The sequence below is a fragment of the Piliocolobus tephrosceles genome, chromosome 4 (genome assembly GCF_002776525.5).
Source record: "Piliocolobus tephrosceles isolate RC106 chromosome 4, ASM277652v3, whole genome shotgun sequence".
NCBI lineage: Eukaryota > Metazoa > Chordata > Mammalia > Primates > Cercopithecidae > Piliocolobus > Piliocolobus tephrosceles.
The window spans coordinates 163,477,161-163,494,786 of NC_045437.1; the positions used below are offsets into that span (position 1 = coordinate 163,477,161).

At 36.8% G+C, this 17,626-nt stretch overlaps 1 protein-coding gene across 2 annotated transcripts in view; it reads right to left on the bottom strand.

Annotated features, from left to right (window-relative positions):
• Nucleotides 1-10,995, bottom strand: part of GRAMD2B (GRAM domain containing 2B) — a 119,237-nt gene extending 108,242 nt beyond the window's left edge. For both annotated transcript variants that reach the window (XM_023197048.2, XM_023197040.2), the window contains exon 1: nt 10,740-10,995. In XM_023197048.2, coding sequence (XP_023052816.1) covers nt 10,740-10,864 — 125 coding nt within the window. In that variant the 5' untranslated portion in view covers nt 10,865-10,995. The remainder of the gene's footprint in view (nt 1-10,739) is intronic.
• Nucleotides 10,996-17,626: the final 6,631 nt, after the last annotated feature.

The window sequence follows — 17,626 nt, forward strand, 5'->3', positions numbered from 1 at the left end:
ATTATTAAGCTAATCAAGGAGCCTCCAGAGAAAGGTAAATACCAACTTACAGAACTTTAAAAAATGTTACAGGATATGGTCAGAAAAATCTCCAGAAAATCAGATAGCTTAAATAAAAAACAATCATAACTTCTGGAAATGAAGGACACACTTAGAGAAATGCAAAATACACGGGAATATCTCAACAATAGAATCAAACAAGTAGAAGAAAGAGCTTCAGAGCTTGAAGACAAGTTTTTGAATTAACCCAATCCAACAAAGACAAAGAAAAAAGAATTTAAAAAGTGAACAAAGCCTCCAAGAAGTTTGGGATTATGTTAAACAACCAAACCTAACAATAATTTGTGTTCCCAAGGAAGAAGAGAAATCTAAAAGTTTGGAAAATATATTTGAGGGAATAACTGAGGAAAACTTCCCTGGCCTTGCTAGAGGTCTAGACACCCAAATATAGGAAGCTCAAAGAACATGTGGGAAATTCATCACAAAAATATAATCAACTAGGCACATAGTCATCAGATTATCTAAAGTCAAGATGAAGGAAAGAATCTTAAGAACTGTGAGTCAAAAGCATCAGGTAATCTAATAAAAGAAAATCTTTCAGATTAACAGCAGATTTCTCAGCATAAAACCTACAAGCTAGAAGGGAGTCTTATCTTTAGCCTCCTTAAACAAGACAATTATCAGCCAAGAATTTTGTACCCAGCAAAACTGAGCTTCATAAATGAAGGAAAGATAAAGACTTTTTTTCAGACAAATGCTGAGAGAATTCACCAGTACCAAGCCAACACTACAAGAGCAGCTAAAGGAGTTCTAAATAGTGAAACAAATCCTCAAAATATGCCAAAATAGAACCTCTTTAAAACATAAATCTCACAGGACCTATAAAACAATAACACAATGAAAAAAACCCCAAGGTATTCAGGCCACAAACAGCACAACGAATAGAATAGTACCTCACATCGCAATACTGATGTTGAATGTAAATGACCTAAATGCTCCAGTTAAAAGATACAGATTGGCAGAATGGATAAGATGTCACCAACCAAGTATCTGCTGTCTTTAAGAGACTCACCTAACACATAAGGACTCACATAAACCCAAGGTAAAGGGGTGGAAAAAGATATTCCATGCAAATGGACACCAAAAGTGAGCAGGAGTAGCTATTCTTATATCAGACAAAGCTAACTTTAAAGCAACAGCAGTTAAAAGAGACAAAGACGGACATTACTTAATGATAAAAGGACTAGTTGAACAGGAAAATACCACCCCAATACCAAAACCAGGAAAGAACATATCAAAAAAGAAAACTACAGACCAATATCCCTGATGAACATAGATGAGAAAATCCTCAACAAAATACTAGCTGACTGAATCCAACAGTATATCAAAAAGATAATTTACCATGATCAAGTGGGTTTATACCAGGGATGCAAGGATGGTTTAACATCCACAAGTCAATAAATGTGATATACCACATAAACAGAATTAAAAACAAAAATCACATGATCATCTCCATAGATGCAGAAAAAGTATTTGACAAAATCTAGCATCCCTTTATGATTAAAACTCTCAGTAAAATTGGCATACAAGGGACATGTTTAAGATAATAAAAGCCATCTATGACAAACCCTAGCCAACATTATACTGAACGGTGAAAAGTTGAAAGTATTCCCCTGAGAACTGGCACAGCACAAGGATGTACACTCTCACTAATTCTATTCAACATAGTGCTGAAAGTCCCAGCCAGAGCAATCAGAAAATAGAAGGAAATAAAGAGCATCCCAATTGGTAAAGAGGAAGTCAAACTGTCACTGTTTGCCTGTGATATGATCATAGGCCTAGAAAATCCTAAAAACTCATCCAAAAAGCTCCTAACACAGATAAATGAGTTCAGCAGAGTTTCCAGATACAAAATTAATGTACACAAATCAGTAGCTTTGCTGTACACCAACAGTGACCAAGCTGAGAATCAAATCAATAACTCAACCACTTTTACAATAGCTGCAAAAAAAAAAATAAAATACTTAGGAATATAACTAACCAAGGAGGTGAAAGACCTCTTCAAGGAAAACTACAAAACATTGCTGAAAAAAAATCATAGACAACACAAATGGAAATATATCCCATGCTCATGGATAGGTAGAATCAACATTGTGAAAATGACCATACTGCCAAAAGCAATTTACAAATTCAATGTAACTTCTATCAAAATACCACTATCATTCTTCACAGAACTAGAAAAAACCCCCTAAAATTCATATGGAACCAGCCCATATAGCCAAAGCAAGGCTAAGCAAAAAGAACAATTCTGGAGGCATCACATTACCTGACTTCAAACTATACTATAAGGCCATAGTCACCAAAATACCATGGTACTGGTATAAAAACAGGCACATAGACCAATGGAACAGAATAAAAAATGCAGAAATAAAGCCAAATGCTTACAACCAACTGATCTTTGACAAAGCAAACAAAACAAAAAGTAGGTAAAGGACACCCTACTCAACAAATGGTGCTGGGATAATTGGTAAGCCACATGCAGAAGAATGAAACTGGATCCTCATCTCCCACCTTATATAAAAATCTACTCAAGATGGATCAAAGGCTTTATTCTAAGACCTGACACCATAAAAATTCTAGAATATAACATCAGAAAAACCCTTCCAGACATTGGCTTAGGCAAAGTCTTCATGACTAAGAACCCAAAAGCCAATGCAAGAAAAACAAAGATAAATAGGTGGGACTTAAGTAAACTAAAAAGCTTCTGAAAAGCAAAATAAATAATCAGCAGAGTAAACAGACAACCCACACAGTGGGAGAAAATCTTCAAAATCTATACATCTGACCAAGGACAATATCCAGAATGTATAAGGAAATCAGTCAAATAAGCAAGAAAAAAAACAAACAATCCCATCAAAAAGTGGGCTAAGGACATGAATAGACACGTCTCAAAAGAAGACATACAAATGGTTAACAAACATACGAAAAAATGCTCAGCATTACTAATAATCAGGGAAATGTGAATCAAAACCACAATGTGATACCATCTTACTCCTGCAAGAATGGCCATAATCAAAAAATCAAAAAATAATAGATGTTGGTGTGGATGTGGTGAAAAGAGACACTTTTACACTGTTGGTGGGAATGTAAACTAGTACCACCACTATGGCAAACAGTGTGGAGATTCCTTAAAGAACTAAAAATAGATCTACCATTTGATCCAGCAATCCCACTCCTGGGTATCCACCCAGAGGAAAAGAAGTCATGATATGAAAAAGATACTTGCACATACATGTTTATAGCAACACAATTCACAATTGCAAAAATATGGAACCAGCCCAAATGCCCATCAATCAATGAGTGGATACAGAAAATATAGTATATATCTACCATGGGATACTACTCAGCCACAAAAAGGAATGAAATAATGGTGTTTGCAGCAACCTGGATGGAATAGGAGACTATTATTCTAAGTGAAATAACTCGGAATGGAAAATCAAATATCGTATGTTCTGACTTATAAGTGGGAGCTAAGATATGAGGACAGAAAGGCATAAGAATGATACAATGGACTCTGGGGACTTGGAGGAAAGGGTGGGTTGGGGGTGAGGGATAAAGGACTACACATTGGGTACAGTGCACACTGCTTGGGTGATGGGTGCATAAAAATCTCAGAAATCACCTCTAAGGAACTTATCGTTGTAACCAAACACTACCCGCTTCCCAAAAACCTATTGAAATAAAAAAAGTGGGTCAAATATTATAGAATAGGTAATCGAATAGTGCGTATTTTTTAAAATAACAATTTTTGGTGGTCTGAAAAAAATTGGCAAAGTAAAAACGACTCAAAACCATTTGTGTAAAATCAGTTTTCCTACAATATTTTCAAAATGTCCAAAAATGAGGAGCTAATAACAGGCAGTCACAAGCCAACATCCTTTCCCCTTGGGAGTTCATTCCCCTAGCTGGGAGAACCACATCCATTCCTTCACTCAGTGCTGCAAAGTACACAGTGTGTATCAAGTTCTACAAATAGAAAAAACAGATCTGTTGGAGACCACGGGCATAGAAGGAGTTATAATCAGAGGGCAGATCCAGGTTTTATGGGCCTGAAGCTTATACAATTTTAGAGTCTTCTTTAAGAAAAGTATGAACAAGAAATTAGGCATGAAAGTGATTATACATTTAAATGAGGAAAACATCAAATTATGAATTGGAAAGAGTTTACAGATTCCATAAACATCTTCAAATCCAGAAAAGTAATATAGTGCTCTTATGAATTAACTGTCTGACATAGTCTGTGATATTTTCTTATAATTTATAGCTGATACTCATCGATCTCTTCATATGGCAACAACTTCATAATATTTTCAGTAAAGAGAAAAGAAGGTGGTTTAGTTTTTTTCTCTAGAAAAAATACTTACCTTTATATTGATAGGTTAAAGATTTATTTCAAATTCAAACCCGGTTGTGATAATGTCATGATAATCTACTATGTGACACAAACACAAATGCAGTGGGTGTTTTTAGTATTATTTTGGGTTTGTGCCTTATAAACACAAGAATTCTGATAAAGTCTATTATGCACAATTACCACCAAAAAAAGAAACAAAAAGAATAAGGTTGGTATAATTATATCAGCTGCATTTTTGAGTATATAGTCCTAATAGGAGAGAACTGTGTTGATTAGGCAATAAAAAGAATAGAATCTACCACTTTATATGTTTATATATCTGATGATTTATGTATCTGATGATTGGAAAAATTTGTCAGAAACTAGTTTCTGGTTCTGTGCATTTCAAACTCATTTTCTTTTCCACTGCCCACACACTTCTGATGCATGCCACCATGTTCATATCATGATCCCATCTCTGGCTCTGCACCATGCCCCAGAGCAGGGTATATTGGCTTAGAGGGTGGTAGGAGTATTCCTGGAAGCCATTCCAATACCATACAGCCAGTGATAACTTATGTGCACATAGAAATGAAGGCAAATCACATGAATAGATTCCAGAAATACCAAACTAAATGTATCTCTGAACAACTTCCCCTTAGTTCAGAATGCCAAAAATGCCTTTGGCTACATATCTGACCGGAGGAAAAGTTTGAAAGAGGAATAATAGGAGTGGAAAGAGAGAGAAATTATAATTGCAGTTGAAATACTATCTGTGAATTTTTCAAGAATGTAGGACTATCTGCGCACCTTACTAGTGGCCCTCCAAGTCCTCGGACAGTAGAAGCTGTCTTATAAGTGAGGGTAGAAGCTTAAGCTGCATTGGCTTTATAATAAATACATCCTGACAGCAATACATTCTGATAAGTGGTTAATACAGGATATAGTGCCAACAATTAAGAAAAGGCTGCTAGTTCTGAGGGACGAGAGTGGGGGTGTGGGCGGCACAGGGAAGTTACCCAGAGCTTAAACTAGACCTTCCAGGATGTGCATCTTGAAAGGGCATAGGAATTTTTGAGGCCATCAAAGAGGACTTGCAGCATGTTCAACAGCCTCACAACTAGATAGAACATGTGCATTGAGAAAATACTGAATGTGGGGAAGTATCTGGTGAAGTTGTCATTGCTCCTTGCAATGACAGCTGCTGGGGAGTTTTATTCTTTCCTGCTGGGAAAAAGATTCTAACTCTCCTAAGAAAGCCCAGTCCTCCAATTTAACCTTCTCATTTTAACTTCCATAGCCATGTCTCACTACATCCTGGTGCAATTTATTCTTTCTCTGCCTCCTGTCTTAGCCTGCCCCTCACTCTCCTCTGTGAAGCTCTGCAGGGTTCACAGGTCCTGCTGCCCCGACCTCGCCCATTTGCTGAAATATCTGCTCCACACTCAGAAGACCAATGCCATTATATTTCTCCTTAAAACAGTGCTGCTTCCTGTGAATGCTTCTATCTCATCCCTGCTCTTGGAGAAGAAACCTCATTTCCCAGGACTTGGCCCCACTCCAGCCTCTACATACCACTCTTGTGAACAGGTGCTGAGCCTATGGTGTTGACTAGTGAAAATGGGTCATGGCACAGTCTGCTGTGTGCCTGCTCATCTGGTGCCATAGAGTGCTCCTGTCCTTTTTGTAACAGCAGGAGAAGTGGGGTTGGCTAAGAAAAGACAAAGCTCTTGAGAGAAGAGGGCAGAAGGAAGGAAGGGCAGACATTTTCTCTCCTAGCCACCGGTGGCAGCCAGAATAGAGAAGACACAGATGCATTGGAGCCACTAAGTGGAGGCATAATGAGTGTGACTGTGGGGCTGCCTTGGACACCAAGGTTATCGTTGACTGCAGCCTAGAGTGGTCCCCGTCCCAGAACACAGAAGGACTTTGAGCACCCTCCTAACACTTTCAATTAGTTCTGCCTCATTTTTGTCCGCTTCAGTTCCCATCTTGGGCCTTGTTTGTACTCCCAAAGGCCACGGTGTCCTATTCTACACACTAACTACACTGGGCAACTTTCATTTTTGCCTAATGGCTAATTTGCATAATAAATCTCCAAAAGCTTCTTGATCCAATAGAGGTTTTTGACTTTTTAAATTTCCTGAGTGACTAATTTATGGAACTCTTAATTCCAAAGCCTTTCCCAGTTAACTACCTATAGAGGTTACAGCAATTCATGTTTTTCCAAGTCTGCTTAATGTTCTGTATATTTTGAGAAATGATGATTTCTGCAAATTTTGAATTTTGAGGTACTGTGCACATTATGAATGTCAAAGATTTTCAAATGGGGATTAACTCAATGGAGGCTGGCAAAGCACTGAATAACTTTAATAACCTCTTGGAAAACTTTAACTAGAAGGAAACTTTTAATCTGAAAACAACTGATAAATCCTGAAATATTAAAAGCATTCCCTTTAAAATCAGGAATACAAGGATGTCTAGAATTATTGCATCTACTCAACATTATACTAGTGTCCTTGCTTGTGTAATAAAGCAAAAAAAGATTTAAAGGAGTAAATTTTGGAAAGGTAAAAATAAAATTTTTATTATTTCAAATATTATTGTCTACAAAGAAAATCTCTTAGAGTCTACAGATTTATTATTAAAAGTTTAGCAAGGATGTTGAACATAAGATCAATTTAGAAATCTAATTATATTTCTGTACATTGACAAAAGAAAATACAATGTAAAATATATTTACAATAACAACAAAGGTATAAAATATCTAGGAATAAATGTAACATGATGTATAAGATCTTTATGCAGAATATTCTAAAACTGTATTGAAGGACATTAAAGGAAACCTAAATAAATGGAAAGATATACCATGTTTATGAATTGGTATATTTAACATCGTAAAGATGTTGAATTTTCTCAACAATGAACAATAGGCTCAATGTAATTTCATTTAAAAACAGTTTTACTTGATAAGCTAATTCTAAAATTTAACTGGAAGAACAAAGGGTCAACGTAATGAAACACTTTTGAACTGGGTAAGGAGTCTTGTCTTAGCAGGTTTTTTATTATAAAGTGATAGTAATTAAGACAGTGATGTATGACAGAGCTGGCATTACAGATTAGTGATGAAAGGACAGTCTATTCAATAAATAATATGGGACAATTTATTATCTCTACAAATAACTTAGAATGATGCCCTAATTCATACCAGAAAAGGAAATGCATTCCAAACACAGTATGAACCCTAGATTGAAAGAAAAACATACTTCTAGCAGAAAATACATATGTTCTTATGACCTCAGGGTATGGAAGGATTTCTTAAGTCATAAACAATTCATAAAGAAAATAACTAATAAATTGACAAATTAAAATAACTCAGACATAATAGAGAGTGCAAACAGACAAGTCATATGTTGGAATAAAATACTTGCAACACATATAACAAAAGATCAGTGTCTGGAGTATTTTAAAAAACTATCTCAAAAGAAGAAAAAGATAGTGACCTCTTTCCACCAAAAGGGATATCAATTCATAAGCAGGCATTTTATAGAAGAGAAAACAAAGAAGACCACTAAACATGTTGAAAAGATGTTCCTCCTCTTAGTTTAACATATATTAAACCCACATTGAGTTACCATTTCACACCTTCCAGATTGAAAAAAGTAAAAAATCAGACAATTCCAATGTTGCTGAGGCAGCAGCATAACTGCTGGTAGCAGTGTAAATGACACAGAACTTTGGAAGACAGAATGACATTAGCAAAGAAAGTTAATCATGTTTATAATCTATGATGAACATTTCCTCTAGGTAGGTGCCTTCAAGACACCCTTTCACAGTGTACCAGGGGAAACGGGCAAGATGTAGCATTGCTTGAATGCACAGACAACTGGAAATAACCCACAAGTGGGCTAGAGTGCTCTTTTAAGTGAATGTCACATTATGACACTCTTCTAAACCCTCAGTGGCTTCCTGTCACAATTAGAATAGAACTCCAACCCCCCTCATCATCTGTTTATCTCTCTGATTTCCTGGGTGTCACCTCTCCGCGGGTTCCTCTAGACTTCTTCCCTATCTTCCCTACTGCAGGGCAACCACGCTCCTTCTCAGTCTTTTGATGACTGGTTCTAAGTCAGCCTGAATAGCACTTCCTTGGAAAGTCCTTTAGTTACCACCCCATCTAAATTAGTTTTCTCTATCTTACTCTCTGCCTCAGCTTTGTTTCCTATAAAACATATTAATTTTTGAATTATGTATTTATGTATGCACATATGCATTCATTCGTTTTTTGGCCTGTCTTAAACATTAAACTAATAATCTCCATGAGAGCAGGGACTAAGTCTATCTCACTCATGATTGTAACCTCTGTGCCTTCTACATAGCCTGGCGTATAACAGTTACTCAATAAACTTTTGTTGTATTGAGTGATTGAATAAAAACATTGTGTAAATTTTATCTGTGCCTATTTGAAGTGGCTTGTTGATCTGCAAATACATGTTATTAGCTCTAGTTCATTGAAAGGATAATGTGATACTAAAACAGTCACATAAATTCTCAATACTTATTTAGAAGGTAAAGGAAGTGTTTACCTGGTCTTATTTTTTATCTCAAAGATTTAACCAATTTGTGTCTGAATGCTTCCACAAAGTATTTTCAATGATTTTCTACACAATACATTAAATAGATCTTTCAACTAGACTAAAAGTCCTTCAATGCCTATTTAGAGATATATGAAAAATTTTTAGGTTGATTCTAATACACATTTTTAAAGACCACTTATAGATGCTAACATAGAAATTTGATATTGAACACTCAAATATGCAGGTGACATAGGCTGGAGCTTTTTTTGCAAGAGGCTTGAATTTAGGTTGATGCAGGTTTTATTTTACTTTTATTCTATTTATCTATAATTATGAAAATCATATTTATTTTATTTCAATTATGCTTTATGTATTTTACGTTTGTTTCAATATTTGTTTGTTGATACATTTTGATTTGATTTAATTTAATTTAATTTTTCCTGGTTAGAGCTTAAGCTCCAAAGAAGAATTTGCATGACAGTCTACTTAAGTGATGGATTCCACAGACAAAGCAATTCGAGAGGCACTTGAGGCTCAGCAAAATATGGAAATAATGCATGAGTTTTACATTTTATTTTATTTTTATGTTTTCCCTTTGTTCTTTGTTCATCTAAGTTTTACATTTTAAATCACAGAATTATACCTTTGCTCAACTACTAATGCAAGCAAGATAGATTCATTTGAATAATGGATAGAAAAATTAAGTAACTTGGAAATAGATATATTATGAAACAATTTGCACACGTTCACTTTTTTAGTCTCTAAAACTTCTTTTTAAAAGTATTTAATTTATTTTCATAACCTGGCATTCTGATATGTGAATGCAATTAAATGCAATGGAATTTCTTTGTTTTCTATTAAATTTTTGAAAACTATAATTTAAAGTAGTTTTTGTGTAAATGATTTAAAACAATTTAAAAAAGAAAACAAGGATCATATTTAACTTTTGAATTTCTGGATATGGTACTGTCAAAAAGTAAAGTTTGGGTGTGGGGGTTATTCTGAGAAGTTTACATGAATACTACATTAAAGTTTACATGAAAGTTGGATGGAAAAACTTTCTTTTGAATATGTGATTTCGACTTATACTTAATTTATACATTCTATGAATTGCTAGAAAATTATAATGAGATAAAATGAATAAAGCATTGCAAAATAAATTTTCATGAAAAATATGTAATTATTAGAGTGGTGTTGATGTGGATATTAATGTGTTGATTTGGATATTGATGTTTATAGCTAAAATGAATATGTTCTGAAATTGGCCGAAACTGCTATGAATCACTATGCAGTAAATACTTGAACTAGAGCACAGTTGGTACTATTTTAAATTTAAATTGGAAAGGCAAAAGGAAGGCAATTATCTTAATATTTTAATAATTATTATTTTAATAATAGTTCAGGTAATTTTGATACCAAAGTCAATTTGGGGTTAAACGATTTGTTTTCACTTCTTATGAACCTGAAAGTAAGTTAAGAATTGAGGAATTGCATAGTGGCCAGTTATCCAGTACTAAGAAAGTACTACAGAAGGCACTAAAAATTATTTTTCCTTAATAGTAGTAATAGTTCTATTTGCTCAGAAGAGCACATCCCTTATTATATACCCCCTTCGAATCCACTGGTCAGGACGCCTAGGCTGTACTTTCTCCTCCCATGGCTGATTCCTACCTCCGGGAATGAAAAAGGAGCTCTCCAAGGGTCACCAGTTGAGTAGCTGAGGCCACCAGGTGGGCAAATGTGGATGGCCAGGCCCAGGCTGTACCCACCTGAGGAACACCGAGCTGGGGCTGTCTGTGGAGCTGCGTGGGGCCTCCACGTTGGCCTTCCTTGGGCTGCCCGGAGTCTCAAACTGGAACATCGTGTCACTAGAAGGCTTTCTTTTCTTCACCATTGTGCGCTTATTGATCCCCAAGTCAAGGAACAACCTTAAAAGCTCATTTCTGAGTCTCCCAAATAGTATGAAAATCTCTGCATTTCAGCTTTGCACAGTCTTTGCATTGCAGGAAGCTCTTTCTTCATGTGACTCTTAATCTAGCTGAGGCTATTTTTTTTTACAGTCAGTTAATGAGTAACATATCAGTGTGCCACAGGGAGGTTTTCATCCTACCTATATTTGCTCTAAAGAAATAAATGTGTTTGGGAAATTCAACTTTTAGTTCACTAAGGTGAACACCACTAAATCTGAATGTAGTCAGAAAAGCATGGAAAAGTAAACACCTAAACAAAACAATGAGGTGCAGAGACTGGCAGCATCTAAACAGGAAAAGCAGGATGCTTTTTCTAACCACCTGAGCCTGACCAACAGGGTGAGCAATGTGGATGTGCTTTATGCCTGTACTCACACAGGAAATAACCAGCACACTGTGTGTTGCAGCTGTTTGGCAGATGCACAGCAGTTTCAAGGCTGCATTCCTTGGTCCTTGGGACCTGAGGAGTTCTGGAGTTCTTATGGAAGTGATATACACAAAGTCAAGGGAGTCTCAACATTCAGGCTGCATATTTTGCTGGGTTTCAGGAGGCTGTGACTTGTACTCAAACAACAACAACAAATACAAACAGTAGGAGGCGAGAGTTCGAATTTGCCTCTGTTGCTTGCTGGCTGGGCAACGACAGGTGATCCCAACTCTGCTCTGTTTGATATCTGTTATGCTGATTTCACACGATTAGAATGAAATACATAGGCGAGTATGCAACAGAGATTTGCAATTATGTGTCATTATTGTTACCTAGATATGCATTTTGCTAACAAGTTCAGAAAATGACTTTCTTCATGCAACAAATGTTCATGCACGAGGAAAACATCAGTGTCCCTCCACCCTCGTTACTAGCACCGGGGAAGGATTTGTTCCACAGTAGCTATGCTCTCTCTCCTTGTTCCACTTGTGATTAGTCAGTGACATTGCAGAATGGCTGGCTTAAGAGAAGTACATAGTTTCTGATTGTGGAAGAGAGCAAAGTTTCCTGGGAAATCAAAGCAGACCTTTAGCCTTGGACTCATTAGCATTTTGCTCTAACCAACTGCTAACCTGGCACGGACAGGTCTGTGCTGCTTTATGTGCTGTACTGACCCTAGGAACACTTTTGAAGTGAGTCTTTCAGTGATATTACATTGTTTTGGACAATATTTTCCTGCTGGGTTTTCTTGGTTTTAGCCCTGAATGCCCTAAATTCCAGGAACTCTTTAGTGCTGGGCAAACTGGGGCCGGTGGTCACCCTAGTACTGCTGAGCGCCCTCATGCTACAGTTCTGATGATGCACCGCCCCCAGCTTTCCTCCCTGTCCTTCCTCGACAGAGCATGGTCTATATTTCTCTTTCCTCTCTTATCTCTGTGCTGAAATTGTGTGTTGAAATCACATCGGAGACATTAAATAAGCTGTTATATTAAATTGCTGAATTAAACCAGTCACCATTCCTCATACAACAGCAGCAACCTGCATGGGAGTTTCTGCTCCTTGTAAACAAAAAACAACTCTTACTGGCACAGATGTTAATAGTCAATGAAATATAGTCTGTTACTCTCTGTCTCGTGCAGGTTTGGATGACACAGGGGTAATTCTTAAGTTAGAACAAAATGTCTCTAAAGGAGGAAATTCCAGTGTCAGTGAACAGTCTTTGAACTAATTTTTCAATAGGTAAGCTTTCCTCATACTCACTCAATACTCAATCAACAAATACATATTTATTAGCAAAGCTCTTTGCTAGCTGCAGTGAGTGATATAAAAAGTTTTAAGAAAATGGGTTCTTGCTTCAACAATGAAGCTAGGATAAAACAATCTACATAATCGAAAAGTTAACTAAAAATAAAAGTGATAGAAAGGCAGTGAATTAGGCTAATATTTATTGAGTCTGTGTACTAGCTAATATCTTTTGAGTAAATATAACATCTATATTAGATAACTTCATATATAACATCTCATTTAATCGCTGCCCAAATTACATTTTTATAGATTAAAAACACGATATCTTTAGAAGCTTAAACCACTTGGCCATAATTAAATAGTAGGCATGTGGTCATGCTGAAATTCATTCATTCATTCATTCATTCATTCATTCAACAAGTATTTATTGAGCATTTACAGTTAAAAGGAGGCAAATCAATTGGGACTGGCATGACTTAAAAAAGTCGAATGGAAAATGTGGGGTTTCAGTTTCAATGTGGTGACATGGGAAAGGCAGAAAGGGAAAGAAGTAGTGCTCGTGAACAAATAAATGGGCATGGATCAGGTATGTGTGTGAGAGTGGAGAGTGGACAGTGTGTTGGTGAAATAGAGGAATAGTGAACATTTATCTGGAGGCTGAATTATGAAGGATACTGAATGCCAGTGTGGTTAGTTCAAACTTTATCCTGTGGGTAATGGAAATAAAATGATGAAAGGTGAGCTCGATGGTCATGTGCACGATGCTTTGGAAGCAGAATGAGACGAGCTGGTCCCTTTACTGCAGTCTGACGGGTGATATGGTTATTTCAGTTAGGCAGCAATTTACTAGCCTATGGGAAGCATACTGAAGTAGCTAAAACAATATTGGCTGACCTCTTACGTAGGATGTTGAGTTAATCCTTATTTTAAGAAATGGTGTCAAAGGTGAGATTTTCTGAAAGTCTAGAGCAGGGGTCACAAACTCAAGGGCCTTTAGGAAGCAGAAAGGTAAGTTTCTGGGGGTAGGGACAGAAGCCAGCAGAGCATGGTGAACACAGGAATGCTTATGCCCCCCTCAGGGCATTCAAGTTTTAAACACAGCAGGTTCTGGTGAGGAGGTACCCTAAACCTGTCTGAGGGCTGGAGTCAGCTGGGGCTTGCCGGGTGAATTTCACTTCTTGATATGAGCTGCCTGTGATAAATCTGACAAAATGTGCAAGTAGTTATGGCTGGACTTTATGTTTAAATAGGAATAAGGTTTTGATAGTACATGATCAGTGAAAGAAAATGTGAATTCTGACAGCTTTATTTTCAGGATGAATGGCAGTTGACTGCTGTGCAGCCATCCACAGCCACTGCCTGAGCCCTTTGACTGTTGAGACATGGCAACTGCCCAACCACTCCTAGCCTGTGCCACAGCTTTCATTTGTGTGTGTGCAAATTAAAACAAAGACCAGGTGGTCAAAGATAAACAAGTGGAATAGGACGTTTATGTAAATATAACTACAAAAGGAACATGCACAGTGGCCAAAATGAATAATATATGATAATAAATAAAATACAACTGAAATAAAAATCACAGAGACTCTTATATCCTTCCATGGGAATTGAGAAATAATGTTGAAAGTCTTCTTGGCCGGGGCCGGGGGCTCACGCCTGTAATCCCAGCACTTCGGGAGGCCGACGCGGGCAGATCACGAGGTCAGGAGATTGACACCATCCTGGCTAACATGGTGAAACCCCGTCTCTACTAAAAATACAAACAATTAGCCAGGTGTGGTGGCAGGCGCCTGTAGTCCCAGTTACTAGAGAGGCTGAGGCAGGAGAATGGCGTGAATGCGGGAGGCAGAGCTCGCAGTGAGCTGAGATCGGGTCACTGCACTCCAGCCTGGGTGACAGATCCAGACTCTGTCTCAAAAAAAAAAAAAAAAAAAAAAAAAAAGAAAGAAAGAAAGAAAAAAAAAAGAAAGTCTTCTCAAGCTCTAGTTTTCTTTGCTTAAACCCTAGAAATTAAAGTTTGGCCATAAGAATTTTTTCTTTCTTCAATGAAACAAGGTCCATAATTCAAAGAATATAGTCTTGCGCAACGATGATAATAATCTTTGGTTATTATATCCAAGCATTCTGGATTCCATAAATAAGAAACTAATATGCCTACTGATGCTAGGCTCGATGGATGGAAGGTGGGGAATTCATGCTTGTATATTCCCCTTTTCTTCCTCTCAATCCTTTTCCTCTACTTCCTCCTCCTCCTCCAGTTTTTACAGGTGTAGGATTTGGATATTGAGACATAAGATCAAACCAAAACAACCAGCTAAACAGAGCTTCAAAATGGAGTTTTCCAGAGCCATGGAATATTCATTTATACTTAGAAATAAACGGGATTTTCTCTACAAATAAGCAAAGTTAGAAATAGTTGTCCCTTAAGATTTATTTGATAAATTATGCTGTGTTTAGGCCATTATTAATACAATTAGCTTGTATACTCTAAGCACATAGTTCTGTGATTTGGATAAAAAAAGCCTTGGTCTGGGCCAGGTGCTGTGGCTCATGCCTGTAATCCCAGCACTTTGCGAGGCCAAGGCAGGTGGATCACCTGAGGTCAGGAGTTCGAGACCAGCCTGGTCAACATGGTGAAACCCCGTCTCTACTAAAAATACAAAAATTAGCCGGGCGTGGTGGTGCGTGGCCTGTAATCCCAGCTACTCTGGAGGCTAAGGCATGAGAATCGACTGGACCCGGAAGGCGGAGATTGCAGTAAGCCGAGATAGCACCACTGCACTCTAGCCTAGGTGACAGAGCAAGACTCTGTCAAAAAAAAAAAAAAGAAAAAAAAAGAAAAAAGACTTAGTCTAGTAAAATCACCTTGAATTTCAGATATCACCATGGAATAACCATGTATGGAAAACTGGTGTGTGGGTGTAAAGTAAATATATCCACATTCCTGGGGTTGGCTGTTTGATTTTTGATTTCATGGTTTAGAGTGTGAGTTTAGGGATCAGGTTGCCTGGAAAAGGGTGGCTTGATTATTTCATTGCTGTGTTATTTTAGAAATGGACTTAACTACTTGGAGCTTTTGTAAAAATGGGAATAATAATAATATCTATCTCAAAACATTGTTTGGAGGACTTGATATAGTACGTGTAAACTTCAAGTATGAAGCCTGTACATAGTAAGCATTCAGAAAATATTACTGATGGTAATAACGTGAAGATTATGATCTTTGAGCTGGTCATACTTCACTCATGTTGAGTGGAGTCATATGATATATGTGAAAGATATGATTTGCTTTTCTCAATAGGACAACAGCTGTGTGTTTGTACGTGGTTTGTGGAAGATCTAATCCTAGAGGGAGGGAAAGCGTTGACAGTCTGGGCCCGTGGAGTGTTGACATTGGTGATAATGGCCCTGCCAAGCAGCCTGGAATATTCCAGTCTAATTTATGGGCTAAAGCATATCTTAAGTCCCTTCCTTTCTCCTTCAAACTTCTTTATTCTAATGTTTTTATGATAAAGAAGGGAGGGGGTTGATTTCTCTCCCAAAGTTGTGAACCCTTTGAGAGGATGCAGAGAAAGGACATATGTTATCCCCTTGTCAGAAAACTATTACTATCTGTTGTAGGTCATGACGTTAGAGGGAGTTTTGCCCCCAGAAGATTAGAAAATTGATCTTGCAGCTTCAGTAAACATGTAAGTAAACATGGCAAGATTGGACTTAAGATAATCTTTCTTTTTTTGTGTGCATTTGGGGTTTTAAGATATAAAGGTAAGAAATTTGAAAACCCAAGTTCCTATTCTAGTTTATCCACCAGCTTGGTCAGTCTTTTTAGTGCTTTTAACTATATTTGCTTAAATTTATAAAATGAATTGAGATAGTTGATTTAAAAAATTTTGTTTGCAGAAATTTCTGTTGATTGATATGTTTATTATATAAACAGTGGTGTATTGGTAAACCAGTTTTCCAGGAAAAAAAAAAAAAGCTCTTATTTGTAGCATTGGCCAATTTCCACAGTGTAAATACTCCCACCACAGCTGACTTCAAGCTGCTGACATGACACATGGAACGTGACTTTGGGAATTGAGCCTGTAATGAGCTGACAGTTGAGCAAGCATCAGCTGACTCCCTTACACCGCTGTAAACATTTAAACATTCACATTTGGTTGTTTGATAAAATGTATACATTTACATTTGACCCAGATTTTAAAAAGCAGCATTCTTGATTTCAATAGCATTATCATCTGTCAAATTGCATAGTGGTTATTGCATATTCTGCCTTTGTTTGATTTTAAGCAAATTGATAATTATTTTCAGAGAATACTTCTGAAGATAGTATGATTATTAGTTTCCCCTATAAGGTTCTTTTTTGTATTAATTTTATTGGCCTAAGGGATACATAACATTAATTTACTATTTTAACCATTTTAAAGTGTATGGTTCAGTGGCATGAACAACATTCACAACTCTGTGCCACTAAGGTTTTTAAAATATACTGTTTTTATTGGTTTACAAAACAAAATGTATACTCATTACAAACGTTTTGAAAATAATCAAAATATAAAGAAGAAAAAAATCATCTGTAATCCTCAGCCACCAGAGATAATCACAATGAACACTTGATCATCACCAAAATTATGTTTTACTCTAAAGGATTATCAAAATCATTTGGTAATTCTGAAAGTATATCCAATATTCACTAAATACAAAGTCATTCTTTCAAGAGGCCTTACCCTTCAAAGTGAGAAACACACATCTTCTCTGTTCCCTCCCACAACTGGAGCACCAGATGCCAGAGTAGCGGAAACAGAATCAAAGACACGTTTGGAGAATTTTATGAAACAGATCTCAGAAAGATTTGTTTGGGAATAAACACACCACTGACCAAGATGCTTTTGAGATTAGTCTAGAGACTAGACGATAGAGGATATAGAGGATGAGATTTTAGAGCCAATAGGAACCTTAGAATGCATGCACTTAAAATACTTCCTGTTATAGATCTATCACTAGTGGGAATAGG